The sequence below is a fragment of the Fusarium oxysporum genome, chromosome 2 (assembly GCF_000149955.1).
Source record: "Fusarium oxysporum f. sp. lycopersici 4287 chromosome 2, whole genome shotgun sequence".
Taxonomy (NCBI): domain Eukaryota; kingdom Fungi; phylum Ascomycota; class Sordariomycetes; order Hypocreales; family Nectriaceae; genus Fusarium; species Fusarium oxysporum.
In genome coordinates this window covers 485,248-511,401 of record NC_030987.1, presented here as the reverse complement: position 1 = coordinate 511,401, position 26,154 = coordinate 485,248, and the positions used below count along the sequence as shown (strand labels likewise).

At 50.3% G+C, this 26,154-nt stretch overlaps 11 protein-coding genes across 14 annotated transcripts; 7 read left to right on the top strand and 4 right to left on the bottom strand.

Moving 5' to 3' along the window:
• Positions 1-32: 32 nt before the first annotated feature.
• Positions 33-1,134, bottom strand: FOXG_05740 (uncharacterized protein). The gene is made up of 2 exons (XM_018384171.1): positions 822-1,134; positions 33-766 (listed from the first exon to the last, which is right to left on the bottom strand). Exons 1-2 carry the CDS (start codon positions 822-824, stop codon positions 368-370), a joined length of 402 nt encoding a protein of 133 aa, XP_018241217.1. The 5' UTR covers positions 825-1,134; the 3' UTR covers positions 33-367.
• A 277-nt stretch (positions 1,135-1,411) lies between these two features.
• Positions 1,412-2,883, top strand: FOXG_05739 (uncharacterized protein). Its single transcript, XM_018384170.1, has 2 exons — positions 1,412-2,228; positions 2,489-2,883. Exons 1-2 carry the CDS (start codon positions 1,781-1,783, stop codon positions 2,668-2,670), a joined length of 630 nt encoding a protein of 209 aa, XP_018241216.1. The 5' UTR covers positions 1,412-1,780; the 3' UTR covers positions 2,671-2,883.
• A 655-nt stretch (positions 2,884-3,538) lies between these two features.
• On the top strand, positions 3,539-5,736 carry FOXG_05738 (proline dehydrogenase). Its single transcript, XM_018384169.1, has one exon. The coding sequence runs from the start codon at positions 4,050-4,052 to the stop codon at positions 5,496-5,498; it is 1,449 nt and encodes a 482-aa protein (XP_018241215.1). The 5' UTR covers positions 3,539-4,049; the 3' UTR covers positions 5,499-5,736.
• Positions 5,726-6,445, bottom strand: FOXG_05737 (protein CGI121; the record flags this gene model as incomplete). Its single annotated transcript, XM_018384168.1, has 3 exons — positions 5,726-6,043; positions 6,101-6,223; positions 6,293-6,445. The coding sequence occupies 3 exons, from the start codon at positions 6,443-6,445 to the stop codon at positions 5,726-5,728; spliced, it is 594 nt and encodes a 197-aa protein (XP_018241214.1).
• Positions 6,446-6,833: 388 nt separating this feature from the next.
• On the top strand, positions 6,834-11,901 carry FOXG_05736 (uncharacterized protein). Of its 3 annotated transcripts, XM_018384167.1 has the most exons (5): positions 6,834-6,865; positions 6,933-9,011; positions 9,070-9,774; positions 9,825-10,899; positions 10,951-11,901. In XM_018384167.1, the coding sequence occupies exons 2-5, from the start codon at positions 8,304-8,306 to the stop codon at positions 11,634-11,636; spliced, it is 3,174 nt and encodes a 1,057-aa protein (XP_018241213.1). In that variant the 5' UTR covers positions 6,834-6,865; positions 6,933-8,303; the 3' UTR covers positions 11,637-11,901. The 3 variants fall into 3 exon arrangements, with proteins under 3 accessions (XP_018241213.1, XP_018241212.1, XP_018241211.1); XM_018384166.1 differs by lacking the exon at positions 6,834-6,865 and having other exon boundaries at positions 6,887-9,011; XM_018384165.1 differs by lacking the exon at positions 6,834-6,865 and having other exon boundaries at positions 8,025-9,011; positions 9,825-11,889.
• A 175-nt stretch (positions 11,902-12,076) lies between these two features.
• FOXG_05735 (uncharacterized protein) lies at positions 12,077-13,467 on the top strand. The gene is made up of 4 exons (XM_018384164.1): positions 12,077-12,263; positions 12,319-12,417; positions 12,474-12,838; positions 12,888-13,467. Exons 1-4 carry the CDS (start codon positions 12,197-12,199, stop codon positions 13,278-13,280), a joined length of 924 nt encoding a protein of 307 aa, XP_018241210.1. The 5' UTR covers positions 12,077-12,196; the 3' UTR covers positions 13,281-13,467.
• A 584-nt stretch (positions 13,468-14,051) lies between these two features.
• On the top strand, positions 14,052-17,859 carry FOXG_05734 (kinesin family member 18/19). 2 transcript variants are annotated; one of them, XM_018384162.1, is made up of 4 exons: positions 14,052-14,383; positions 14,434-14,473; positions 14,523-14,642; positions 14,693-17,859. In XM_018384162.1, the coding sequence occupies exons 1-4, from the start codon at positions 14,329-14,331 to the stop codon at positions 17,568-17,570; spliced, it is 3,093 nt and encodes a 1,030-aa protein (XP_018241208.1). In that variant the 5' UTR covers positions 14,052-14,328; the 3' UTR covers positions 17,571-17,859. The 2 variants fall into 2 exon arrangements, with proteins under 2 accessions (XP_018241208.1, XP_018241209.1); XM_018384163.1 differs by having other exon boundaries at positions 14,523-17,859.
• Positions 17,860-18,038: 179 nt separating this feature from the next.
• FOXG_05733 (uncharacterized protein) lies at positions 18,039-19,218 on the top strand. The gene has a single exon (XM_018384161.1). It carries the CDS (start codon positions 18,237-18,239, stop codon positions 19,113-19,115), a length of 879 nt encoding a protein of 292 aa, XP_018241207.1. The 5' UTR covers positions 18,039-18,236; the 3' UTR covers positions 19,116-19,218.
• Positions 19,219-19,699: 481 nt separating this feature from the next.
• Positions 19,700-20,340, bottom strand: FOXG_05732 (uncharacterized protein; the record flags this gene model as incomplete). The annotated part of the gene is made up of 3 exons (XM_018384160.1): positions 19,700-19,881; positions 19,937-20,085; positions 20,225-20,340. 3 exons carry the CDS (start codon positions 20,338-20,340, stop codon positions 19,700-19,702), a joined length of 447 nt encoding a protein of 148 aa, XP_018241206.1.
• A 1,074-nt stretch (positions 20,341-21,414) lies between these two features.
• On the bottom strand, positions 21,415-22,761 carry FOXG_19107 (uncharacterized protein). The gene has a single exon (XM_018399295.1). It carries the CDS (start codon positions 22,135-22,137, stop codon positions 21,559-21,561), a length of 579 nt encoding a protein of 192 aa, XP_018241205.1. The 5' UTR covers positions 22,138-22,761; the 3' UTR covers positions 21,415-21,558.
• A 205-nt stretch (positions 22,762-22,966) lies between these two features.
• Positions 22,967-24,119, top strand: FOXG_05731 (uncharacterized protein; the record flags this gene model as incomplete). The annotated part of the gene is made up of 2 exons (XM_018384159.1): positions 22,967-23,041; positions 23,085-24,119. 2 exons carry the CDS (start codon positions 22,967-22,969, stop codon positions 23,700-23,702), a joined length of 693 nt encoding a protein of 230 aa, XP_018241204.1. The 3' UTR covers positions 23,703-24,119.
• Positions 24,120-26,154: the final 2,035 nt, after the last annotated feature.

Sequence of the window (26,154 nt, the reverse complement as noted above, 5' to 3'; positions counted from 1 at the left end):
CTTGATTTTATTAGTTGTGGCGTCGTGATATTTCGATCAATGCGACCCAGATGCTTTGGCCTGCAATGTTACCTACCCCGATGATCTTTACCCAAGCTCAGCTCATCCTTATTGGTCGTCATGTAAAGCGTTCAATTGGGTATCTACTTTAATATTTCTTTTCACATCTTCTCTGTAATTCTGCAGGCCCAGTAAGGCGTCGTACGACTATGTTCCTTCCATGAGAGCTCCGTGGTGTAGTCCTCAGGCGCGGTTCTCGACGCCAGCCTCGATCGTAGGTGTATCTTCCGCCCGGCATCAAGGGGAGACAGTACGCCGTCGCAGAAATGTAGTCGACTTCGCGTGGATCTGGAGATTCGCCCCTAAATCATTCCTCATACAGCTCCTCATCCTCCTTTGGCCACTCAACCTCAAACTCTGGCGCATCACCCTCCTCATCCAGCACCGCAAACGCAAGAAGACTGTTGTTCTTCAGTCCCAACGCTGTCGGTGTCTTCTCCCCATCACCCGTCTTGAGTTTAACCCACCCGCTCGAGGGGTCATTCGGCGTCTTTAATGCGCCAAAGGCCAGAGTCGAGTCTGTATCGAAGGTAGTCTTCTCGGAAGAGCCAAGCGACTTGGTAAGACCATCGGGGTATCGTTCGATCAGAACATTGAGGAGTTCAGTGGCGGCGCTGGAGAAGGGGGCGAGAGCGTCGATGAAGAGGTAGATGGTATGGATGCCGTGCTTGAAGCGCACCGAGATGTTTGCGTCATCAACGTCAGTCTGGGGTATTGTTAGTATCGAAAGGCGTTAGGAAGTAAGTCGATCTGTGTAGTACCATTTTGTCGATCTTGTTTCGAAGGTTTGAGGAAGACGTCAGAGTTTAAAGCTGCCTCTCTCTGTTCTTCATGAGGGGCATTGAGGCTTTGAACGGCGGGGCGAATCGCGGCTCAGCTCGGCGCGACATCACGTGAGAGCGCGTAGATGGAGGGACACAGGCAGGATTTGAACGCTGTCACTCCATCAAGACGTATGGATATCCCAGCTTACGATGGTGTGCAGAAACGCTGTCCTATAAGAACTAAACTATCGATACGTCATCTTCAAGGATTTGTGACAGCTCAGCAACAAGATCCAGGAACGAAAGCAAGGCATAAAGTGACAGCTTCTAGAAGCCGAATGCTACCCTGGAACAGGCACTGAAAATGGATGCCAAAAGAATCATCTGGCCAGCCATAGGGCCGAAGCTACCATTGACTCGAGGAAATGAGTAACTGTAATTCACTCCCTGAGAACTGGTCAACTCCATGGAATTTGTCTTGGAGTATTGAAACTGGCCATTTGAATTCCCAAACATTTTGACGACTGCAAACCTTGCATTTCGAGCTCCATGTGAACACAGACACAGACCGTGCGTGAATACTGTACTAATGCATGAGCGCACTGTCCATCATGACATGAGCCTCAAGTTCGAATCACGCAAGCGTCGAAGCGAAGTCAATTCAATTACATATTCAAATCTCACGATACAAGAACATATCTCTATCGGGCCTTCGCCTGTCATCTTTTTATTACCAACTCCAACCCCAAGCGTAACCCCTCTTCTTCATTACCGATTCCAAGCGGCGCCAAAAAACCAGCATCCACCGCCGGGATTGCAAACTCCGGCCGGTCTTTCGTTCTCCGCATCCCACCACCGAGACGAGACTCCACCAGCCGCAGAGCCTCGCGACAATCTCGGCCTTCTCTGAAAACAGAAGCACAGCCTAGAAACAAGATATTCCCAGCTTCACCACAATGGCCGCCGCTCCGTCGCCGACCCTGGCGCCGTCACCCCGGCCCGGGGCACCAATGCCCTCAGATCTAACTTTCCCCCAGGACACGAACCCGCGTCTGTCCATCGCGACGCCAATGCGGCTCATGCTGGGAACAATCTCGTCAGCAGTCGTGGGCTTCTCGCTTGGTGCGACGCAGGGCGGACAGATGGCGCAGCTGCGGTTTCGGGCGGAGCATGCGCACAAGATGCCCGACACGACGACAGGGTGGTACTTCTACCACAAGAGCAAGAATTACCACGCCATGCAGGGCGGCATACGAGAGGGCTTCCGCATGGGTCTCAAGACGGGCTTCTGGAGCTTCCTGGCCTTGTCGCTTGAGAGCACGGTCGATCGATATCGCGGGGCGAGCGACATGTTTTCTACGACGATAGCTACGCTTACAGTCGCCGGCGCGTTTTCTCTTTGGCGTAAGTGGTCAATTCTTTTCTCTCCTTCTCTTTAGGTTATCTCTTCAGACCTCGGCTTGACTAAGGGAAACGGTATTGCGCAAAACCCCATATGGGGAATGCATGACGTTTTGGGAGCTTTGATGATGGAAAGCGACGGGTAGATATTGCAAGCATTGCATGATGTGGAGCAGGGGTTTCTTTTACATTACATTACTTTACAGCGCAGGCGGCAGAAAGAGATGAGCTAACAAGCGCCGATATTCGGCGTCTGCATCTAGATCGCCTGTCACTCACAACCGCCGCCCGGACCGCGCGATACGGGTTGTTGTTTGGCCTTGCGTACGGTGGGATTCAAGATGTGCTTGGCTTAGCCCGAGGCAGACCGATCGGGTATGTCGAGTTCTTGCGAGGTCGGAGGTCAAATACAAGGGAAGACGATGATGCTCGTCCAGCATTGTGATGTAATTGGGTTCTTCTATGTACAATATACAAAATGTAGATATATCACGACTTGGTCAATGGTTCATAACTTATCGCACTGACCAGAGACCAGCACAGGGGAATAACATGGTGCAAGATCAATTCAGAGATAAAAAATATGCTAGTGTCGTTTGTTATCGGGGCCCTCCGAATTTAGGACTCTCTAGGTAAACGCCTCTCCCGTAGACCAGCCCAGGGCCAGCGGCTTCGGTCGGTCATTTATGGAGACATGATCGATAAGCAAACGCTGCAGAAGGCTTCTAGCGAGATCGAATATTTTTCTCTCTCTCAGTTCCAGGCCATTGAGATACGGTAGCAGAGCCCCATTCGTCATCCATTGGATTGGATGTCGGCATATCTTATCCATATCGCCTTATCTAGAGTACCGAACCGCAACGACACATCATCCTCAGCCCCCTTGCACATCATTGACCAACAATGGAAGTTGGCTATGAAAGTAAGAGACACGGACATATCGTCATCAAAATAAGTCACAAGACGTCTCAGGTCTCAGCACAAGCCAACACTGTCAATCTCAAAACAGTTAAGAGAATGCTGGTGATGCATCTCCAAGGTTTCCCCACAATGCCCTGTGCTGCTAGCTTTGCCAGTGTCGCCAATTACATAACACGTATTTACTGGGATCGCGGCCTGTTGCGGCAATCACAGAAACCAAATCCCCAGCTTCCATTCTAATCTCCCCAATTATCGTGGGCTTGCACCCCCCACGCCCCTCAACGGCTACTTTCGGCCATTGTGGTGATGCAGAAGCTAAAATGAGCCACGTGACGGCTGATAAGCTCCGTACAGCTGGGTCCTTTTTCTTTTTTTCCTTCGCCTGCAGTGCATTTTGATAGTCACGGGCCGGTCTGGCTCGGCCTCTGCGGAGGACCGGGGGGCCCCTTGGTATAGCGTAAACATGACCATGAATGACTAGCTCAACTGGAGCAAGCTGGAGATCAATGGCGAAGAAGAATTGGCCTTTTTTCTTTCTGCTGTGGAATGGGGGAAGGCTAAACAAACAGGGCAAGGGAGATATGGATTGTCGGGCTGGAGATAGCGCCACCTCCCTCACACGCCCCAGGCACAGACCAGAGTCACCAAGCGAAGCACCGCAGTCAACCGACACTGATAGTCACTGCCCTCTGAGATGGATATAATAAGCTCTCTGCCACCCGTTTGCCCATTCCACAAACTCAACCAGATAGAACCTAACTTGACTTATCTTGCATCATCGCTCCGTAAACCAAACCTAACACCAACACAATCACCATCTGGATCCCTCCATACTGGTCCAGCATCTCCATTCAACTACCAACCTAGGACCGTCAACTCAACACCACACACACATCTCATATAATGAGCTCGGCCCTTCGGCGAGGGACTGCCCAGCCCCTTCGCTGGGCGACTGCATCCAACGCCATCACCATCAACACACTCCGACCATGCCTCACCATCACAAAGACCAACATGGTCGCCCGCCGTCACATCCACTCCTCTGAGCGACGCACAAACACCATCGTCGAGCAGCAGCAAATCCCCGATCCTCTTCCTCCCATCGCTCCCAGCAAGGCACCTCTCTCCGTCCTTCCTCTCATCATGATTCTCCGATCTCTCGCCACTATGACCGTCTCCTCCTCGCCTCTGCTCCTACCTCCCTCACTGCACGTCATGGGTATTCTGGCCAACACCACCAACCCTCTGCTCAACCCCGACAAGAACCCCCTTCTGCGATATTTCCTCAAGAAGACCTTTTACGCTCAGTTCTGCGCAGGCGAGAAGTCACCAGAGATCAAGAAGACTATCGATGGACTCAAGAACATTGGTTTCACTGGTGTTATTCTGAACTACGCCAAGGAGGTTGTCCTCACCAAGGATGAGGGCGAAGGTCTGAAGAACGGTGCCATGGAGACCGACGAGTGCATTCAGAACGAAATTCTTCCCTGGGCCCGAGGCACCCTCGAGACTGTCCGACTTGCTGAGCCTGGTGACTTTGTCGCCCTCAAGTTCACTGGCGCCGGAAGCATCGCTCTCTACCAGCTCAAGGACCGTCTGCCTCCCAGCCCCGCCATGTACAAGGCCATCGACTCCATCTGCCAGCTTGCCCACGAGCGAGGTGTCCGCCTCCTCTTCGACGCCGAGCAGGACATGCTCCAGGACGGCATTGACGACTGGACTCTCGAGTTCACCCGCAAGTACAACAAGGGACTTGGCGAGGCTGTTATCTTTGGTACCTACCAAGCCTACAAGAAGAAGTGCCCCGAGGTTCTCTCCAACCACCTGAAGCTCGCTCAAATCGAGAACTTTGCTCTCGGTGTCAAGCTTGTCCGTGGCGCTTATCTCAACTCCGACCCCCGCGAGCTCTTCCACGACACCAAGGAGGAGACCGATGCCTGCTTCGACTCCCTCGCTGCCAGCGTCCTCACCCGCGAGTGGAACATTGACGTCAAGGGTTCCGGGGAGTACCCCGCTGCCAGCCTTGTCGTCGCCTCTCACAACGCCGAGTCCGTGCGACGAAGCCGCGCCATCATGGAGGCCGGCCGAGCCAAGTCCGACATTGCCTTCGCCCAACTTCAGGGCATGGCTGACGAGGTCAGCTGCGAGCTTGTCGAGGCTGGCCAGTCTGACAAGTCCAAGATTCTGCCCGCCTACAAGTACCTCGTCTGGGGAACCACTGGCGAGTGCATGAAGTACCTCCTCCGACGCGCACACGAGAACAAGGATGCCGTCCAGCGAACTAGGGGCAGCCGGGATGCTCTCTGGGCCGAGCTTGTCCGACGATGCAAGAGCGCCGTCGGCTTGGCTTAAAGAAGTAAAAGGAACAAAAAATAAAAAGGGAAGAGGGAAGAGAAAAGAACTTGATATCATGTCTTTATGTTTCTTTTGTTTTGCATCATGGGTAGCGATCAGGAGTCCAGGGCGTCTAGCATCTCAATATCCGAGATAGATCAAGCATAGATGAAGAAATGACTTACGTTTTAGTCTTTAACGATGATTATTTGATTGATTGTGAAGCTTTGACTTGGTATTGTGCTTCAGACACCCCTTAGAGCCATTGCGCCGATGACGAGTGACTCGATCTCCTTCTGCTTGACCTTTTCATCTTGGATATCATCCATCCACTTGAGTCCATTCAACTTGTAGTACTTGCGCACCTTTGGTACGTCAGTGGTGGTAGAGATCTGGTCATCTGTGATGGACAAAGCCTCTCCCTCAACATTGGTCTTGAGATGTTCCCAAATCTGGTCATGTGTCAAGGGCTCAACACCATCTTCTCCAGGGAATGTGACCTTGACAACGATGAGGTCTTTGGTAGAAGGAGAGATACCATATCGACGATAGGCATCAGCAATCTGAGCATGAAATGTCAGCCTCAAACGAAGACATCTCGGAACAAGGGGTCATATTACGTTATTAGAAGAACTCATAGCACAGACAATTTCGGAGTGAATGTTTGGAGTCCTGAGAGCGCCATTCACAGCCGTCGACGTAGCCTTAAACACAGCGGATAATAATTGAAGCCGTGACACAACCTGGTGATGATCCTCCGTATTAATGGAAACTGCCCTATACCCAAGTCGGGTACTCCGCGCGGAACTCACCACTGAGGCATCAATGAAGGCGTACTCGAACTGGGGGTTCCGAGCAAGCAGCTGCTGGTGCAAAAAGGCCGCATTCTGTACGTCACGGAACAGGGCAAAGTAGACCTTGTGCGAGTTTGGCAGGTGTTCGAGAGAAACTGTTTCGAGAGCCATTGTTGCTTGCTGACCAGGGCCTGGGAGCCGATAGAGCCGTTGTAGTTGGCTTGGCAGTGAGAAAGAGCACCTGGAACTCTTGGCAGTGGAATATGGACAAAAGTTCGTTTAGGAAAATCTGCTGATTTCCGTAACTTAATTTTCTCTTAGGGATAAGGGTAGTGCGTAACGTTGTGATGGTGGTTTGAGCAGTTTCGATCTTGGGTTTAGTTTAGTGTGGAGGGGTAAAAAAGAGTGAGATCTAGGGATGGGCTGTGCAATTGGTAGTGGGGCATGTCAAGGGTCGTCACATGTTTGTGATACTGTGTTCGTACTGTATATTCCATATGACGCTCGCCTGTGACACTACGATAACTCGATTTTGATGCTGCAACGCGTCACGAAGTGAGGAGAAGCCGACCTCGATATATTACGTACAGAGTATGTTGGGATAATGTCTATGACCATTCATCAATTGCTATGGCTAAACGTTTTCCACGTCGTTCAGTAACAAGTCAGACTCAATCGCCTCATCCGTTTTGCCCACGTCGTTCAAATGATCGTGGCCATCTTTCACCATTGAGTATCTCCGATACAAGGCCGGCGCCACCATCATCAAGGTTGACAGATATATGCCGTCTGTAGCGGGAACGGGATCATCAACATCTTGGCAGCCCAACCTGAAGGCTGACAGTGGAGGCTGAAAGCATGAACCTGATCAGCAAGGCACCGACATAACCATAAAGTCAATCAAAAGAACCGCTAATCTGAACAGGTCTGGTCTGGCTTCGTCTTGGCTCTTCGGTACCGGCAGGAGGGTTGCAGTTCCATCAATGGTTTCATTCGTCTAGGTTGCATGCAAATCATAATGATACGAGTTTCCCAAGATTTGCCCAGTCTTGGCTTCCCCAGGCTCCGCTCATCAGCTCGTTTTCTGTTGACATTTTTGCGCTGGGTGACGAATCGTCATGGTCGAATTTCTTACGGTACCGCCGAGGTTGACCTTGTCTCTTTCAGCCACAGCATCATTGTGCTTGTATGGCATCTTCTCCCAAGAAATCTCGTGGCTTGCCCAGAAAAAGACCACGGTCTAGACGGCCACGGTGGAGACGTCTCCCCTTGCAGCGCCTCTGTGGGAAACTCTGGCCTGGCTGGCCTGGCCCTGTGAGTAGATCCGATGTCATACTCTGGACTACGGAGAATTCATCCAACACTCACGTTATCGTGGCTGCCTCTCCCAGTCTACCGGTATTCTTCTAGAAGGACTCTCCGTTCCTCAGACACTGACGATATCTCGTCTCCGGATGAGTTATCTTCCATATTTGATAGAGAGAACCTATCTGTGCTTTCCTCAGCGAGATGCGGGCTTTCCGTGCAAAGAGAGGTTGACGATGGGAATAATTCTGTTGAACGCCAACTCCGGGACAGATCTGTTAGTACTGTAAGGGTTGGTAAGGTTGGTGTATCTATTTTAACTCGCCAAGCTAAGATGTGAACTAAGGATGGATGGATGGTTACAACCTCAAGACATCCACCAGATCTCTTTGCTTATAAGACCAGACGTTCACCAGCCTTATCCCTGCTTGATCCATCATACAATAACTGTGCATACTTTACCATATACAATTGCATTGACTGTTCGAGATCTTCAATATACGCAGAAGAACAGGTGATTTTCTACAGCCACTAGAGTCTAGACCATTTCTTCCACAGATCACAAGCAAATCATCCCATCTGTCCCCTCCCTCCCTCTCGTCCAGTCTCATATCCAGATCCGCTCCTCGTCAGTCTTCACGTCACATACGTCCACTGGGGTTCGTCGAGGCCTACACCTTCGCCTCCACCCAGTGTCGAGTCCCCCATACCCGGAAGGCCGCTAATGCACAGCGCATTCCCCGCTAAGCCCATCCCCTGTACAGTGCCATTCTCAGTACCGGCAGCACCAGCACCAGCGGCACCACAAGCACGAGCCCCAGCAAGCCCAAGCTCGAGGCCTCGTTCCCAGACCAGTATGATGGAGGCCATATCCCAGCGCAACCTCAATTCCTCCATCGCCAACTTTTCCACTCCCACGTCGTTGTCGTTGACGTCGCAGCCAGGCCCAGGTCCCCTCTACTGGCCCTTCGACGCCCGATCTTACCCTGCCCTCGCCTGGGCTCCTGATACATTTGCCTACAGCTGCAACCCTTCTCACGCTGCTTTAAAAGGCCCTGCGACTGCGACTTCAGCAAAACCCACTGGGCGCCGCCCGCGCCAGCCTGCCACGACATCTCGTTGCACGGCCAGGACAAAGGCCAGCACCGCCTCTTGCACGAGCACCAGCAACAAGAGCGCTTCGCCTTCCGCTACTTCTTCGGCGAGATCTTCACCTACTTCGTCGAGGGGCATCTCCCCGCGCATCAAGTCCAAGATGCCAGGACGACCTCCCAAGCGGGCTGCTAGCAATGGCGAAGATGATGGCACGATTCAAGCTCCCGGCAAAGTCAAGCTTCCCAGGCTAGAACGTGGCCCGGACGACTTCTCCAGCGTTGTCAAGAACCGATTACAGTCTTATACACGCACTGGTCAAGCTTGCGACAGATGCAAGGTATGTCATGAATCTCAGGTCATGCTCTCACAACATGCTAACCGCGCGAAAATTACAGGTTCGAAAGATTCGATGCGATGCACTCCCAGAAGGCTGCTCCCACTGCACCAACCAGAACCTTGAATGCTATGTTACAGATCGCGTGACAGGGCGCACAGAGCGAAGAGGATACATGCAGGAGTTGGAGAGGGAAAAGAGCGACATGCTCTCCCATATTCGCGATCTTGAGAAGCTCCTCGACAACAAGGGCGTCGAAGTCAAGCCCTGGGAGTGGTCACCTTATGCACAGTGCCCCTCCGACTCAAACTTTGATGATATGGGCAACCCAATTCCTGACCCAAAGACTGGCGAAACATGGTCTCAAGTCGGCAGCGCATTGTTCAAGGACTCTGGATCAGCCCCCAGCCTGTCTCCCAGCTTCCCTCGCACATTAGAGTCCCGCCCTCATGAGAATCATCTTGGTGTTGGAATGGACAGTGCTCCTCTCAGTTCAATCGGGGGTACGCGATTGTCAATTCTAGGGATGACAGTCGACCTCGCGTCGTTTGAGCCACCAGATGCGGAGGAGCCTCCGGTCGATGGCAAGGTGGCGCCATCGTACAACAAGTCCCCGCAATCTTTCCTCCAATCCATCATGAGAGTCAATCCTCCCATGCAGGCTGAGATGCCTTCGCGCGAAGATGCCTTCACCTACGCCGAGTGGTACTTTATGACCTTCTCCGCTTTCCTTCCAGTCCTCCACAAGCCTTCTTTCATGCGATTGGTAAGTGTTGTCTCACCATCCTCTAAGCTTAATCGCTAACAGCCATACAGTTGACCCGCATGTACGATGAACCTAATTTTGAGCCTTCAGTGGCGGAGCTTGTTACAGTGCACATGGTTTTCGCCATCATTTGCTTCCAGTATGGCACAAGAAACTGGCAGCAGGTTGACCAGCGCGCTCAAATGAATGAGCGATCCAACAGTCACTACCATTTTGCGCTCAGCAAGTTCTTTGAGTTGACATGCACCCGAGACCTGGCTTCGGTCCAGGCCATGGCCATGGTCGTCAAGCATACCAGAGCTTTCCCCAAGCCCGGTGTTGTTTCAATCGTCGCCAACCTTGCCCTTCAGCGCGCACTTGAATTGAATTTGCACCGAGAGTCAAGAAAGCCAGGCGAGCCCAACAATCTTCAACATGAGCTTCGCAAGAGAGCTTTCTGGGTCATCATGACTGTCTACATTGCTGTTACTGGACGTCGTGGCCGGCCGATGCCTATCACCGTTGAGGAATTTGACGTCGGCTTTCCCGAGCCTATCGCTGATGAGCTGCTTTCGGATGAAGGCGTCGACACATCCCGCGATATTCCTTGCCCTTACTGGCCAGGTATCATGAGCTTCAAGATCATTCCCATTTACATGGAAATGTACTCGAACATCTACAGTGTTCGACGGGATGCGCGAAACTATGTCAGCATCGTCAGGGCGCTTGAGGCTCAGATCAAGAAGTGGGAGGACGAGCTCCCTGGCCACATGGTGATTGACCATTCTGAGCAGACCGAGCAAACCCGTCTGGCAGCTGTCTACGCCAAGACGTGGGCGCTTGAGTTCCGTCTTTGCCTGCGACATCCTTCAGTCGCCATGACCAGCGACAAGGCCATGATGGCTGAGAACATGGCCATCTGCGAGGATGTTTCGCGCCAAATGCTTCACTGTCAAATGGAGATCCAGAAGTGCAAGTGCCTTGATACGACATGGTACCAGACTTCGATGTACACAGCTGGCACCTTCACCATGTTGGCTGCCATGTGGGAGAAACGTTTTGAAACGACTCCAGAGGCAATTGCCACGTTGCGGGAGGAGATGGACGGTTGGATCGGCATTCTTGAGGAAGTTGGCTCTCTTCTCGGTAAGTTCCAGTCCTTAGTTCGCAAATCAGTCAGCCCTAACAATACGACAGGCTCGGATTCTAGCATTGCCACTGAAATTGGAAACATCATTGACCGCACGATTACGTGGATCGACCATGATATGCGCAACAAGGAGACAAAGAGTGCTCAGCCTTCTACCACACCGGAGGTCAAACAGGAACCAGCCTCAAGCTACCCATCTTCTCAGGCCCAGTCCGCACCCACCAGTGGAGGGGCTCAAAGTGAAGTCCCATCTACCAAGAGCTACTTTCCCGAGTCCGACCTGGACGGTCAGACTCCTTACCCAACACTCGCCTACAATGATCACCAACAAGACAGCATGGCACCTCCAACTTACGACACTGGTGCCATGTTCTACAACACATCTGCACAAGCTGCAGTCGCAGCTACCACATCGGCACTCCCGTCGTCTGTGGCGCAAGTGAACCCAATGCTCGCATTCTCACAGCCTCCCCAGGTCGCGCCTCAGCCCGACATGATGTGGCAGAGCCGCGGAAACACCTGGCACGACTGGACATCGGCCATCGCTGACACGCAAGATCGCTTCAGCGCATCGACACTCTTGACGCTCGGAGGCAGTACACGAGACGCCTCGACAGGTGCGGGCGTCCCGGGCGTCACATCCAGCCCTTCGGCAAATGACATCAACAGCATTCAGCAGGGAGGCCAGTGGCCGCTGATAATTTTTGACCAGGTGGCGCCAAACGGATCTTGATTTTGACGGGGGAGCATTCACTGGGGCGTTTTCTAACTGGGGAGTTTTTGTAATGGACAAGAATCGTGATGATTCAAAAAGGCGCTTCAACGAAAGGGACTGATGAAATATGTATTGGTGGGTTGGATGGTTCAAAAAAATATGCATTCTGGCATTGGGAGATGAGTTTGGATGATGCTGATTTAGCTTCTGCGATATAAATATTTACTTGATCTTATAGACGTACATAATCAATGTATAATTACTACACACATCACATTTCACTACATGCAAAACTGCTACACGTAATCTTTCACTTTCAAGATGGGAACTCTGAAAAAGTTATCCTCGTGATGGCAAAGTCTAACATGTCCCATCATTGATGCTTGGTGTTGAGGCATCCGCTCTTTTTAACCGGAGCTTCTCCGACGAAGCTACCCACTCTTTTTCGAGTCGCGTTCAGTTCTAAGCTCCACGTCCAAGATATTGCGATTCGACAATTATCAGGAACCTCTGTGCGCTCGAATTGATCGCGCATTATCCCTATCGACTTGTAACACACATCCGACATCAGTAACAAGATGGGCAAGAAGCGACGCGGTCACGCTGACATCGAGGAGGTCCTCAGTCGACCCTGGTGCTACTACTGTACGAATCCTGCGGCTTGCGCTCTGATCACTCCATGCTAACATTCCTATCACAGGCGAGCGTGATTTCGAAGATCTCAAGCTTCTCATCTCTCACCAGAAGGCAAAGCACTTCAAATGCGACCGCTGTGGTCGTCGTCTCAACACAGCAGGAGGTACGTTTCCAATCATCTGAATTCCACGAAGGCCGCGCTGACAGCTTTCGCCACAGGTCTCTCCGTGCATATGAATCAAGTCCACAAAGAAAACCTCACACAGGTCGAGAACGCGCTTCCGAGCAGACAGGGTCTCGAGGTGGAGATTTTTGGCATGGAGGGTATCCCCCAGGACATGCTCGATCAGCACCGCAACCGCATCCTACAGAACTTTCAGCAGGCGCAGAAGGACAGACAGATCGCGACGGGGAACCCGCTACCGGGACAGGGACATGCGCAAAAGAAGATCAAGACTGAGTCGCCGGAGGAGCTGAAGCAGAGATTGGCTGAGTTTCGAAAGAGGAAGCAGGAGATCGCTGCCAATGGAGGTGTTGATCCCGCTGCGGCTGCGAATACCGAGACGCAACCGCAAGCTCCTTTCGTGAGTATTTCACTTCTACGGTTCGTTTGAATTATGCTAATATGTGTAGAACGGCTCTTACCAGACCCCTCCTCAAGTATCCTTCGACCAACAACAAGGCTATCCCGTACAACCCCCCAACCCAGCCCAGCCCTACGCCTTCTCCGCCAACAACCTCCCCGCACGTCCATCATCCGGCGCGCTCCCCACGGCAGCTGGTCTACCCCAGCGACCGACGCAAGGCGGATCTTGGAACGGTGGTGCCGGCGACGATATTGATCAGATGATCCGTATGGCCGAGGCGGGTATCAAGCCAGCAGCGACTAAGGCGGAGGAGGAAGGTGGCGACAAGAAGAAGAAGGAGAAGAAGGCGAGGATGTTCTACGATGATGCAGAGATTAGTCCCGAGGAGAGGATGTCGATGCTACCGCGGTATGCGTTTGTACCGGAGACTGTGAGTTAGGTGGGATGTTGTCACTATTTCTTGTGAATTGGGGTATTTTTGTTGCATGGTAGGCGTTAGGTTGTAAACTAAATGGTAAATTGATGGTGATTTTTACTTGGAGATCTGTTGCAACACCACTTATGCTGTGATATTGAGGTACAGCGATATCGTGGGAATTACTCAGACGTCACTTTTGATCCCTGCGTCATCCGATGTTTATTCTGTTTTGTTTTGACCAGCGGCATGTGCTGTGAACCTTGTTTGTTATCCATGGATGGGCCTTGCAAGTGGAGGCTGTAACGCGATAACGTGGGAGCTCTTAATGTTGGTTCACAACAGTCGGAAAGGAGAAAATGGCAATGAATACATCTCCAAGCGTGCACAAAAGTCGAGCAACTTTCGTCGCATTGACTCTTAGGAATCGCAATCCAAACTACCTCGTATTGTAGGCTATTAAAGATCAAAGTCATCATGATACAGGGTAAGGCACGACAAGGACTCTAGCCACTATTACCAAGAGTCTACCAGCATCTCGAGCTTTGAGGTGAACAGCAATAAAGCCACAAATGAGCCATCAACACCTGGCACATGTCTCCATAACATGACTCAAATCCGATTGTTTGATAGCTTCTCTAGCCTCACCTCCAGGGGCCAAAAAACACCCGCATGAATACCACTTAGAGAACCCCTGATAAAAACGGAGCTAAGGCGTCACCACAGCAACACTTCCGAAAAAGGTCGAAAAACAAACCAGACGTCACCTACAACCGTGCTCTGCAGCTCTGAATTGATTTCTCTACAACTACCGCCCGGCTCGTAGTCTACTACTAACTAACGACAACAGGTACACAGAGCTATTCGTCTTTGTTTTTTTTTTTAATTTTTTCTTTCTTGTTCGAGTTCATTTTCGAACATTGTTTCTATGATCATCTGCTCTGCATCGAGCGTGCCTTTCTTTTTAAGCTTTGTTTACTACTAACGGCTTCACGGTTCTCCGATACTGAAGGCTTGAGGTGGAAGAGTTCGGGACTGCATCGACGTCGGAAATCGAGCGAAGAAGGATATCATGGCTGTCATGGGCGCTTCAGCTGCTGCTGGGCAGAATTCCATTACTGTTGCTGGTATGATGTGCGCTCGTCGAGTGCTGTGCTGGAGCTGACCGTTATTATAGTTCGAGTTCGACCTTTTACGATTCGAGAAGCTGCGCAACTGTAAGCAATATGCCGATATTTTGGAGTACGTTTGTTAACGGCGTGACAGACAAAAGAACGATGACGGAACCCTTTTCCTCGGCGATGGCTCCCTCGCCGCCGCGCCTACACCAAAGCTGCACCAACGCGGCATTCGAAACGTTATCAAGGTTGTCGATGATCGTTGTTTGTACGCGCATCGTCCCCACTACGACAAACGTAAACGCTGACCCAATACAGAGTCTTTGATCCTCCCGAGGACAGCCCCGTACAGAAATTCTCCCGTTCAGTCCTGCCCTCATCGAAGAAGGTCAAAGATCAAGTCTTTGCTTTCGACCGCGTCTTCGACGAAAACACAACACAGTCCGATGTATATGAAGGCACTACTCGAACCCTCCTCGATAGCGTGCTCGATGGCTACAATGCGACCGTTTTCGCCTACGGCGCTACAGGCTGCGGAAAGACACATACCATCACTGGTACATCGCAACATCCCGGTATTATCTTCATGACCATGCAGGAACTGTTTGAGAAAATTGAGGAGCGCAGCCAAGACAAGGTGACCGATCTGAGTCTGAGCTACCTTGAGATTTACAACGAGACCATTCGTGATCTGTTGGTTCCTGGTGGGAGCAGGGGTGGATTGATGCTCAGGGAGGACAGCAACCAGGCTGTGACTGTGTCTGGATTGACGAGTCATCACCCCAAGGATGTCCAGGAGGTTATGGACATGATTGTCCAAGGAAACGAATATCGCACAGTTTCGCCTACCGAGGCCAACGCTACTTCTTCCCGATCACACGCCGTTCTTCAGATCAACATCGCTCAAAAGGACCGATCAGCCGGTGCCAGCGAGCCTCACACCATGGCTACCCTCAGCATTATCGATCTTGCTGGTTCCGAACGAGCATCCGTTACCAAGAACCGCGGCGAGCGTCTCACTGAAGGTGCCAACATCAACAAATCCCTCCTCGCCCTCGGAAGCTGCATCAACGCCCTCTGCGACCGCCGACAAAAGCAGCACGTTCCCTACCGAAACAGCAAGCTTACCCGACTGCTCAAGTTCTCCCTCGGTGGCAACTGCAAGACCGTCATGATTGTCTGTGTATCGCCATCGAGCGCCCATTTCGACGAGACACAAAACACCCTTCGATATGCCAACCGGGCCAAGAACATCCAGACCAAGGTGACGCGCAACGTCTTCAACGTTAACCGCCACGTCAAAGACTTCTTGGTTAAGATCGACGAACAGATGGCTTTGATCAACGAGCTCAAGGCCCAGCAGAAGGACGCCGAGGCTATGTTCTTTGTCAAGTTCCGAAAGCAATGCGACAAGAGGGATGCCATGGCTCGGGAAGGAATTCAGCGATTGCGCACCGCCTACGAGAACTCTGCTCCTGAGCGTCAAGAGCGTATCACCAACATGAAGCGTCTCAAGGCTTTCGAGCGCCGCATTGGTATGCTGTCCGGATGGATTGCTGCATTTGATACTGTTTGTGACGAACGAGGAGACGAAGATGCGATGCCCGAGAACCTTGTCGCCATCCGAAGGACGGCTCAAGGTATCCTTGTTGAGTTAGAGAACAGCCGACACCATATCCACCAGAAGCTGGAGAAGTCTGCATGGGACCGAGCCATCGACACAGCTCTGTCGCACAGCTTGCAACAACTCCAAGGTACCGAGGGTGCTGACAACGGAGAAGCCGACAACTTGACCCGCGAAGCTGAGCTGATCAAGGCCAACTTCAACCGCGAAGCCTACGGGGAAGTCTTGGAGCAGGACAAGGCTGGTGATGCTGCCATGATTCAAATGCTCCTCACGGCGCAGTTCGACATTCTCGCATCACTTTCCGATACGCTCGGCATGGATGAGGAAGAAGCCGTCGCTCATGCGAAGGAGATGATTAACCGTCTCCTCCAAACCGGCTTCACAGCTGCCGGTCAGGTCGTCAAGCCTGATGGTTCGATGCCCGTTGTCGAAGTCTTCTCGCCCAGCAAGCGAGGCACACCCAAGCGCAAGAAGGCCATTGCGATGCACATCAAGCCTGTTTCGGCTCCCAACTTTATGCCCGCGCATAGCGACCACGCTCCTGTCAGCCCCATGAAGGGATCCCCACGAAGACGTAAGGTGTTGGGAGCCTCCAAGAAGGGCGTCAGCTTCACGCCAGTGAAGGCTAAGAAGAAGGGTGGAGTCCGATGGAGGGATGATGAGACGGAGGAGGGCACATTGGAGGACTTTTCGAAAACTCCTCAGAAGTACAACTCCTCCCCTGCGATTCCCTCACCCGAGAAGCCAATCGTCGCACCTATCATGCCTTCATACCTCGAGCCCGAGACATCAACAGTCGAGGAGTCAAGCCCCAGTCTCGAAATTCCCGAGGCTAGCAGCTTGGGTGCGAAGCCTAGCAGGTTCCAGGCCGGTTTCCTTTCCAAGGGACCTAGACATTCCCTTGCTGATGGATCACCCAAAGCACCCACCATGACCCTCAAGCTCGAAGCTTCACCCGATATCCAACGAACACCGCCCCTGCGATCTCTGGATGTCACTAAGAGTGGCAATTTCTCACCATCGCCATCAGGTCTCGGTATTCCTAGAGCGATTAGACGACTTCCCACGATACACGATGAGAACAACCCTCCCGGATCTGGATCTGATTCCGAGACGAGCACTATCGATGCCCGAAAGCTTCAGACCGCCCTCCGAACCGCCATGAAGGAGAAGGCTCGTAGAGCGAGCATCATGGCTGGTACAACAGCATCCAGCACCAAGCGAGTATCGTCGATGGGATCCTTGCCTGAGCGTACCGGACCCAGGCCTAGTCTGCCTGCGGCCCTCGCCAGCAGCGCCAACGGTATCTCTCGACTCCGCCGAGGTAGCGCTGAGAGGAGACGAAGCCCCCCGATGGCGTGCTCCCCCAACGACTTCAAGATAGACATGGCTCTGACACCTGGTCAAGCTAGACGCATGAACATGAACAACACAGTCACTCGAATGGAAGGCCCTGGATCAAGTCCCCAGGGTGGCATGGCGGGCAGTGCGCCGCGACGAATTACCATTGGTACGGGAGGCGGAGCTGCTCATCGCCGACAGGACAGCAGAGGCTACACCTTGCGATGAGCGATTGATATGAAGAGGGTTGAACGTATGTGTACATATTGAAATTGAGATTGCCTTGATGGGCTTGGATGGGTGCGTGCTTGATTGTTTATGAGCCCGGAGTTACGGCTACGGCGTTTGGGGCCTTGCATGATCTATGTAGATTGGTATGATGTGGCATTCTTAGTGTATCAACACAACTTGAACATTGCTCTTTCGTCATTCCGCGTGAGGCTATCGCCGAATGTCTTACATCAACTGCCCCGAGTGATGAAACAAGTTTTCTCCGTGATCAGCAATTGGTGTATTGGTATGGGCTGCTTACTCACTTCCGAAAAAGGGATTAAGCATAAGCCATAGCGCCACACCGGATGTGGGGATGGTGTTTTAGTGGTTGAGTGGACTGTTAACGCCGAAATGTGGCGACGCTAACAATCGGCGATAGTTTGGAGATGGGCAGTCGGTGATAGAATGATGGTGTTGAGGAGTTCTGGTCGGAGATAATGTCATCAAATGAATTGAAGGAGATGGGTGGGATGGTAGAAGTATATAAATGAGTGGATGTTTCTTTCTAGGATGAATTCAACAACAATCATCACTTGTCTTACAAGCTTCATTACAAGCACTTCACACTCACACCAAAGTCACTTACACGCATCACTCTTATAACGATCTCACAACCTCAACATGTCTTCCCCAGTCTGGTTCATCACAGCCGCCTCTTCAGGCTTCGGCCATGATATCGCTCTTCACGCTCTCAACCTCGGGCACACCGTCATCGCCACCGCACGCAGCACATCGCGTGTCCAAGATCTCGCCGACGCAGGTGCACACACGCTCGCATTCGACGTAACATCTCCCCTCTCTGACCTCGAAGCCATCGCCAAAGAGGTCTTCACTAAGCACGGCCGCGTCGACTATCTCATTAACGCAGCTGGATACATCCTCGACGGTGCAGTGGAAGAGGTTTCGCAGCAAGAGCTCTACGATAGCTTCAACACCAATGTCTTTGGTATTTTCAACACCATCAAGGCTTTCTTGCCGGGAATGAGAGAGCAAAGTATCGGCCAGAATGGAAAACGCGGTACGATTGCTACCTTTGGAAGCATCGGTTCTTGGAGAGGCGGCGCAACATACTCTGTCTACTCCATGGTGAAAACTTGCATGTCCTCCCTCGCCGAGTCCCTGCGCTACGAACTCGAGCCCTTCAATATCGTCGCCACGGTCGTTGAACCAGGTTACTTCCGCACTAGCTTCCTTAACCCTGGTGTGAGGGCCGTTACGAAGAAGCGGATGGATGTTTATGAAGATGAGAACACGCCTACGGGTAAGACGAGAAAGATGTTGGAGAAGACGGATGATAATCAGCCTGGAGATGTTAATAAGGGTACCAAGGTTATCGTTGACATTCTTACGGGGACGGGGGTTGGAGAGGGGAGGGAGGTTCCGGTTCGGATTGTGCTGGGGAGTGATGCGGATGTTTATATTAGGAGTAAGTGTGAGGAGACGTTGGAGTTGTTGAACGAGTGGAAGGATGTCACTGTTAGTACTGATCATGAGAAGTAAGGATCAGGGTGAGAATGAGGTTGGGAATATGGGGTCTGAGTGCAATTTGATTTAGGTTGACCAAAAGATCCTCATTTCCTTTGCATTACCAATAAAAGAGAAGCAAGAAGATCCAAGACCTCTTTTTTAAAGAACACAACTGCTTAAGTGTATTAGGTAAACTTAGATAAACTTAGGATAAGCTTAGTGATCTTTAGAGTATCTACTCATATTTAAGCCCTAAGTTAGGATCGGAAGCTTTCTTGATCCCCAAGACATGACCGAGTTCAACATCCATATGTTTACTAATCAGCATTCCCTTGTTCTTCCATCCAATTCTCCAGTTCAGATTCTCCAAATGAAAGGAGCTTGGTGTTTCTGGCTTGATCCTCAAGGAACGCCTCCCCCGCGTCGTCGGATGAGGACACATATTGGACGGCTGTTCGCTCGCCGCTGTTGCCAGGCCCCTAGAATTTGAGGACACAAGTCTCAGTAATCTCTTGAGCATTAGACCGTTGGTGGTGGTAATTATTAGGCTTATTGCGATTGTTCCGATGATGAGGATGGCACGTTCATCCTTGTTAAGCTCCGGGGGAAGTTTTAGTCTATTGCACGGCAATGGCAGATGAGCTCTGGCCACTCCGAACTTGCCAAGAAACGCGCTGGAGATCGGGATGGCGCATTGCTTCGATGGCGCTGTTTTGAATTGCAATCTGGACTATGATCACAGATGCCACGTTGTCTCGTCGTTTTGCCCAAGCAGCGTATTTCTTGGCCACGTTTAGGTCTGGAGTGAAATGGTACATGGCCTTGGTCCTGCTGAGTCTGTCGGTAGGGCTGACAGAAGGACACAAATTCTGTTCTGTTGAGAACACCCTGAGGATCGAAGAGGCAGTCAAGCCGTGCTTGATCCATCGCTTTGTATAGCACAGTGAAGCCGTCCATGCCTAATGGCCCTGCAAGTGTGTGTATACCTCCGGGGGCTGATCCACTAGGTTCGGTGTTAGTATGTTGCACATATCCTAAAGGGTGGCAGAAGACTCTAGTCTAAAGTAATCCAAGAGTTGGATAATATCATCATATTTAGGGTAGTTTAGGATAAACTTACCTAAGGCTTTGACTATTCTTACTTGTGGATCTGTATAGAGCCATTAGGCGGGCTGGGAAGATTGACAAGGTCAAGATTGATCAGCTGGGCTGCATCTCTAGGTGTGAGGATCTCCCCGAGGGAGCTGTTGCGGGTCATGGTCTGGTTCGGTAGGAGGGATCGACAATTTCGAGGAGGTGATAAGAGGTTGAAGGTGGTAGTGATGTGGTTTAAGCCTGCCTTATATGAAAGATAAAGTGGACCAGTTAAGTTATTGTCTAAGTTTAGTGCACCAAAGAGACTTTGGTCCCCATAGGCGTTATTCGTAGTTGGGGCCTGTGGCTTGGAGCTCATGACTACTACACAGAACCTATAGTCTTAGCTAAGGTAATTGGACCTTATCCTCATGATATGATCTTGGTCACTGAGATAGGTCTAAGTCTTGTGTGGTGATTATAAGCTCTCAATCACAGGCCGCAACTGCAAAATATCTAAAGCTTGCCCTCGTTACGGGAAATACCAAGGTTTGGATTTACATCTCGTTTTGTCACCATGTCATCCATCCTTCTGCAATATCAGGAAAACCTTGCTTCTCCAAGTGCCTCTGGACGCGTCTTCTGAACCTCATCTGGGATCACGATCAGGCCAGGAAGATCTGGACTGCCTGAAACACGGAACTTGGTTCTGATCCATTCACGAGTAAGGCAGTCAGCTGTCTCCCAGTCTATCAGCCCGAGCGAACTGTCTGGGGTATTTACGATGATGTTCACGGAATACAGGTCGCAATGACAGAACATAAACTTTGAGCAACTCATTCCCAGTTCTTTAAAGTTTCTCAGCAAAGTCGCGGGACTACAATCATCCGACATCCCACGCCTCCTGAGGCAAAGGTCTGATAAGGGCTTGCCATCAATACCACAAACGCTATCATCACACCACATTGCTAGTTCTTGGCAGATGTCCGCGATCATAGTGCATATTCCTGTTTTATTACGAAGGTCTTCAGTGTGGTGATATAAGCTCTCAGCCACGGGTCTCACTCAACTGCAAATAACACGTCTCAACTTAGACATTTATTACATCATCCGCTGTAGACCAATCATCACAGTGGACCCATAGGACTGATACGCCGCCAAAATCGTCGACTTTCCTGATGCCGCTCTCGGTCGAAAGTGGCTTAGATGGTGGTACTGGAAATGCAGCGCCCGAAACACTGTAGAATTGTCCTTCGCGATCGCTCCAGCCAGGACTGTGGGGGGCATGGGTGAAAATGAGAATATTCTCTCACCGCTCTTAGGGTCCAAGTCTAATTTTAAATAGAATAAAAAGATCACGATCTGCTTTGTATTGCCGATTCCAAGTTTGACATATCTACCATTAAACAGCGTTCTGCTTCTTAGGTCTTCCTCGCTTCCCTGTCGCACAGCCCTTTAAATGCTTGCGATGTTCGACAATATCATCAGTGGCAAGGTCACAAATGCATGTGAACGGCCTTTTACCACTGCAGTTCTCTTTGTCTATATGCTTTAGGTGACCATCCTTTCGCCCATTGGGATACCCACATCGGCAGACATAGAGAGCACCGGAATGTTTGCTGTCGTGATGTCGTTTCAAGGTCCTTTCGTCCTTAAAAGACAAATGCTGGCAGCCTTCTTTCGCGCAACGGAAAAGTCCAAGTTTGGGAGGGGACGTAATAGGGCTATTCTCGTACCCAGCTGGTTGCGGAGACGGAGCATTATTGCCCGGAAGGATCGTAAATAAGCTTCGTAATGGTTTTGAATGTTGCCGGTGCGGAAGAGACTCACGTGTCGCTTCCTCACGGGACCTTTGAGAAATGAATGGTTCGGTGAACAAAAAAGAAAAACCGTACAGATTCAAGACACTGGCCACTTGCATAGGCTCATCGGAAGATGGTGGTAGATAAGTGTATGATTTCTGTTCGGTGTTGGGTTGCATAGAATGTGAAAATGTGGTACCGCCCAGGCCTTGGTGATCGATGTCTTGCGGTAAATCACGGCAAAGTTGTGATGCGCCATGAGGTTCCTGAGGGGGGTTGACAGATGGACCCGTTTCCGAACCAAGATAAGCGGTTACACTTATCTTGTCAACGTCAATATCGTCAAAGTAGTTTCGTGGATATTGTTGGTTGTAACTCAAACTGGATCATGTGTGGCATTTGCAGCATATCCACACATGCACAACTTAATGCGCCGCCGATACTTGAAGTTACGCATAGCCATGACGACCATGTGGCTCACTCAGCACGTCAGTTGCGGAAAGGGTTTGGCTTATTGGGATCTTGCTTGCAAATAGAATGCAGTCTCCTTCCTCAGAACAGAGGTTGGAGGATGGTAGTAGCGTATTGATGAAGGGAGGCGGCGGGTGGGTGGTTGTCTGAGGATCACATTTGCTTTCGCTGCGGCGAGGAAGCGTTTTTATGCTGAACTAGACAGCTCAGGAAGACTACGCGTACTGCAGTCTCAACAGACCTCCAAAGACATATGCTAAGTCTCCGATTCGTTGGCCGTCTAGGACTTGCTTGACCGACTGTAGCATGGCTTGAAAAGCTGAATGAAGGTCATTTATCTGATTGGCGCAATCTGAAAAGTAGACTGTGCATTACCATGGCCAAGACTCGAGTACTTTTCGTGCAGATCCAATCAGATAAATGGCCCTTGGTCATCCATAAGTAGACATTATGGGTCTAAAAGAACGCCGAGATATCAGATTAGACAGTGTTGTGCTTGTAGGGGGGTTCTTGTCAGCGCTACCCAGCATATCAGCCATGCAGTCTCACTTTCAACCTTTTACGGCAAGAATCTTTTTAGCATCAAAGAATCTCTTCTTGAGGGCAATGGAGGTAAGATATCAAGTTCGCTTGTGGTTCCAGCTGACCGTGCCAGCGGTATCAACAAACGGCCACTGGCACCACACGCCATGCATTGCAGTTGCCTGGAGATGATCCCGATAACACGACTGTGAATCTGATCTTAGAAGACGAAGACGATCCTGGTTATTCTCTGATGATTGGAGATCTGATTAGGAGGGAGAGACACGCCGATGTCTATTCTGTGTATGATCCTGAAACTGGTGCTAAAGAGTCGAGAGCAGAGGCTCGCGCTTTTGTTATCAACAGAGTTTCAGGGAAACTGAAAAAGTATCGCAAACGATGTACGTACCGTCTAGGACCCCGAACGTACTTTTCAGCGCCATGTCGCGGAGCTAGAGTCATAATTTATACGACAAACCCCCCTGATGTTGCCACAGCCAAAGAAGGGACCCCTGGTTTGAGCGAGTTCTCCCAGAGGTTACCGATTGGGTCTAATGACAGCTCGACTCCTTCAGAAGGCCAACAAGACGAACGAGACCAACCCCAAAACAGAGACTATAAACGAGAGTCAAGACGAACGCGACAGCTAGAAAGGCGCCGAGCGAAGAGGCATCAAGGACGTACAGAAAAGGGTTTGGAAGGGTTCCAAGCTCTCAATCTACAGAGCCCGTTGGAAATGAAAGACCCGTGAACGAACCAGCTTTCTCATCTCGAGAACTCGCCTTCAGGTTAGCTTTACCACAGTATCTTCTCTACGACGACAAAGGAGAACTTCGCTCGGCTTCGAGCGATCATGATAACTGTATTCGTTTGATGAGGGTGCGGACATTGTCTCTCTTGACATTCTACGATCGTATAGAGTCCAAGATAAAACAAGCCGATCAGGGCTTTCCGTTACCGTTTCGTTACTTCAGTTACGGGATTCTTGGATACATCGAAGAGTTGCAAAAAGAACTATTGGAGATGACCTACCGTCAGCTGTTTTCGGGAATACACTCTGCACTTTCGGCTTTCACGACATTAGATCTAAGTCTGGTCAAAAGTACAAACCATCGATTGGCAATCCTTGTTTATATTCAGTCAACCCTGCCCCTGATTACCAGTGACAAACAAAAAGCTAAAGAAGAGGACGAGTTGTTATTATAAAATTAAAAAGAAGTCAGAGATAAGATTGGATTTTTTTGTCTTTATTTCTTTATTTCTGAGTTCTAACCTTATAATATATATACATCTTTCTTGGAATATAATCCCCAGGCAAGTTCCCTATATCAACATGTTCAAGTGCCACTTCATTATCTATGGGTCATACTCAAGTCTCTCTGTTTCTGTCACATGCAGGGTTGTTGAGGTGCGTTCCATGTAACCATATCTCATCATCGTTCTCCTCCATTGGAAGACGGAGAAAACCGACCGATCATGTTTAAATCTTTCCTTCCTAAAGAGTTCCGTTAAGACAAGCTATGTATCCATATCTTATTCATCGGATTGTAGTGCCTGCAAATTTTTAACATTTCACAGCCACGATGGTCAAAGGGTGTTTGTTGAAATAGCTCTATCTCACCTTGGTTGAATTGATCTTCCCATACAGTCATTCCAATTTAACTTCTTTCTTTCCCAAAAGATCCTTCTTCTTTGACTTGTCTCTTTGCGTTTGATATTTGAGAATGAATGCTTGAATTCTGACTGGCGATTATAAGCTCACGAGCTCTGGGCCATAGGTTTCAACTGCAAATAACACATGTAGCTCACAATTCTAGACATCATAACGAATGGATTTAGTTAACTGTAAGATATCAATTTCACTTCGTAAGTGGCTTAAAGAACTCTATAGTCATGGGAAATGAAAATGACAGCCCGACCTCAAGGCCTTATGCCACACGTAGATGACACTATTATAATTTAATAAACCAAAAAGAAAAAGGAGAAGAGAAAGATGTAAGATCATCGAACAAAGTTCACAAGTATTTGCGAACATCTGCACAACGTGCATTGATAACCGAAAACCTAGAGACGTGAAACTCCAAACAAGACTCATACGTTGATACATTCAGGTGTCACATGGAAGGCAATGTCGCCAGCGCGCGTCCACTGGGTCATATAATTACCCTATACATAAGGATACTTCTTACAGGCAGCTCCTTAATACAGGGTAATCACATGGCCCAGTGGAGGCGCGATGGCGACATTGCCTTCCATGTGACACCTGAATGTATCAACGTATGAGTCTTGTTTGGAGTTTCAGATTCTTCAATTGGTTGTCACCAAGTGTTTCGGCGGCCTTCCCCTCCTCTTTCTACCACATTTGTCGATGTGGTGCTTGTGCGTGTTAAGCTGACGAACTGCATGACCACATGGGCATCGATAAAGCCCGTGGCCAGTGCAGCCATTGCCCTCAAGGTGTTTACAATGCTTATCTTTTCTTACGAACTGTCTGTCACAGCGGCAGACATACGCGGCGCCCAGATGTAACTCAATCAAATGTCGCTTCAAAGACCTCTCGTCCTTGAAGGTCTTACTGCAGCTTGTTCTGCCACAATGGAAGGGACTTGAAGTGTGATGAGAGACTATGATGTGGGTACTGTTGATTGTTAGACTGGCGGGGAAGAAAGATCATGTTGATACTTACGAGTGAGAATCCACGTCGATGAAAGGCTCGGCACAGAAGTCACACCTGTGATGAGCCGTATTTGATGCAGGGCTTGACGTGGTGGATTGAGAGGATCTCTTCTCATACCCAACGGATTCTGGCGAGTTGGACGCAGGAGCATTGCTGCTGGGAGAGGGGTTGCACAAGGGGGGACATGGTTCTGGCGGTTCCAAAAACAACAGGTTTTGACCAGCTAAAGAATGTAGATCGTCCTGAGACAAGTTTGAAGCTTCTTGAGTAGTGTTGAGAGCGGTGCGAGGCTCATTGATTGAGCGTCGCTGAAATGTCGGACCCAATGTGGCTGAGGATATGAGGCGTGTGTCGAGCGCTTCGACACAGCAGTCGTCATATTCATCGTTAAAGAAGTTGTTGCTCTCAACACCACACAAAAGCCGGAATTCAGTTTCCCATTCGTAATCGAATTGCCCTTGCGCGTCGCCGATGTCGCTCGTCCAGGGTTCTAAGTGATGATCATTTTGGTCTTCTTGAATGGGGG

Excerpts from the sequence above, each read along its gene's own strand:
- FOXG_05736 (XM_018384165.1), top strand. The coding sequence starts at position 8,304 with ATGCACAGCGCATTCCCCGCTAAGCCCATCCCCTGTACAGTGCCATTC. Across the intron at positions 9,012-9,069 it reads AAGCTTGCGACAGATGCAAG|GTTCGAAAGATTCGATGCGA; the intron begins GTATGTCATGAA and ends CGAAAATTACAG. Across the intron at positions 9,775-9,824 it reads AGCCTTCTTTCATGCGATTG|TTGACCCGCATGTACGATGA; the intron begins GTAAGTGTTGTC and ends ACAGCCATACAG.
- FOXG_05739 (XM_018384170.1), top strand. The coding sequence starts at position 1,781 with ATGGCCGCCGCTCCGTCGCCGACCCTGGCGCCGTCACCCCGGCCCGGG. Across the intron at positions 2,229-2,488 it reads CGGCGCGTTTTCTCTTTGGC|ATCGCCTGTCACTCACAACC; the intron begins GTAAGTGGTCAA and ends GTCTGCATCTAG.
- FOXG_05733 (XM_018384161.1), top strand. The coding sequence starts at position 18,237 with ATGTCTTCCCCAGTCTGGTTCATCACAGCCGCCTCTTCAGGCTTCGGC.
- FOXG_05738 (XM_018384169.1), top strand. The coding sequence starts at position 4,050 with ATGAGCTCGGCCCTTCGGCGAGGGACTGCCCAGCCCCTTCGCTGGGCG.
- FOXG_05735 (XM_018384164.1), top strand. The coding sequence starts at position 12,197 with ATGGGCAAGAAGCGACGCGGTCACGCTGACATCGAGGAGGTCCTCAGT. Across the intron at positions 12,264-12,318 it reads TCGACCCTGGTGCTACTACT|GCGAGCGTGATTTCGAAGAT; the intron begins GTACGAATCCTG and ends TTCCTATCACAG. Across the intron at positions 12,418-12,473 it reads TCGTCTCAACACAGCAGGAG|GTCTCTCCGTGCATATGAAT; the intron begins GTACGTTTCCAA and ends CTTTCGCCACAG.
- FOXG_19107 (XM_018399295.1), bottom strand. The coding sequence starts at position 22,137 with ATGCAACCCAACACCGAACAGAAATCATACACTTATCTACCACCATCT.
- FOXG_05734 (XM_018384162.1), top strand. The coding sequence starts at position 14,329 with ATGGCTGTCATGGGCGCTTCAGCTGCTGCTGGGCAGAATTCCATTACT. Across the intron at positions 14,474-14,522 it reads ATTCGAGAAGCTGCGCAACT|ACAAAAGAACGATGACGGAA; the intron begins GTAAGCAATATG and ends ACGGCGTGACAG. Across the intron at positions 14,643-14,692 it reads GTTGTCGATGATCGTTGTTT|AGTCTTTGATCCTCCCGAGG; the intron begins GTACGCGCATCG and ends GACCCAATACAG.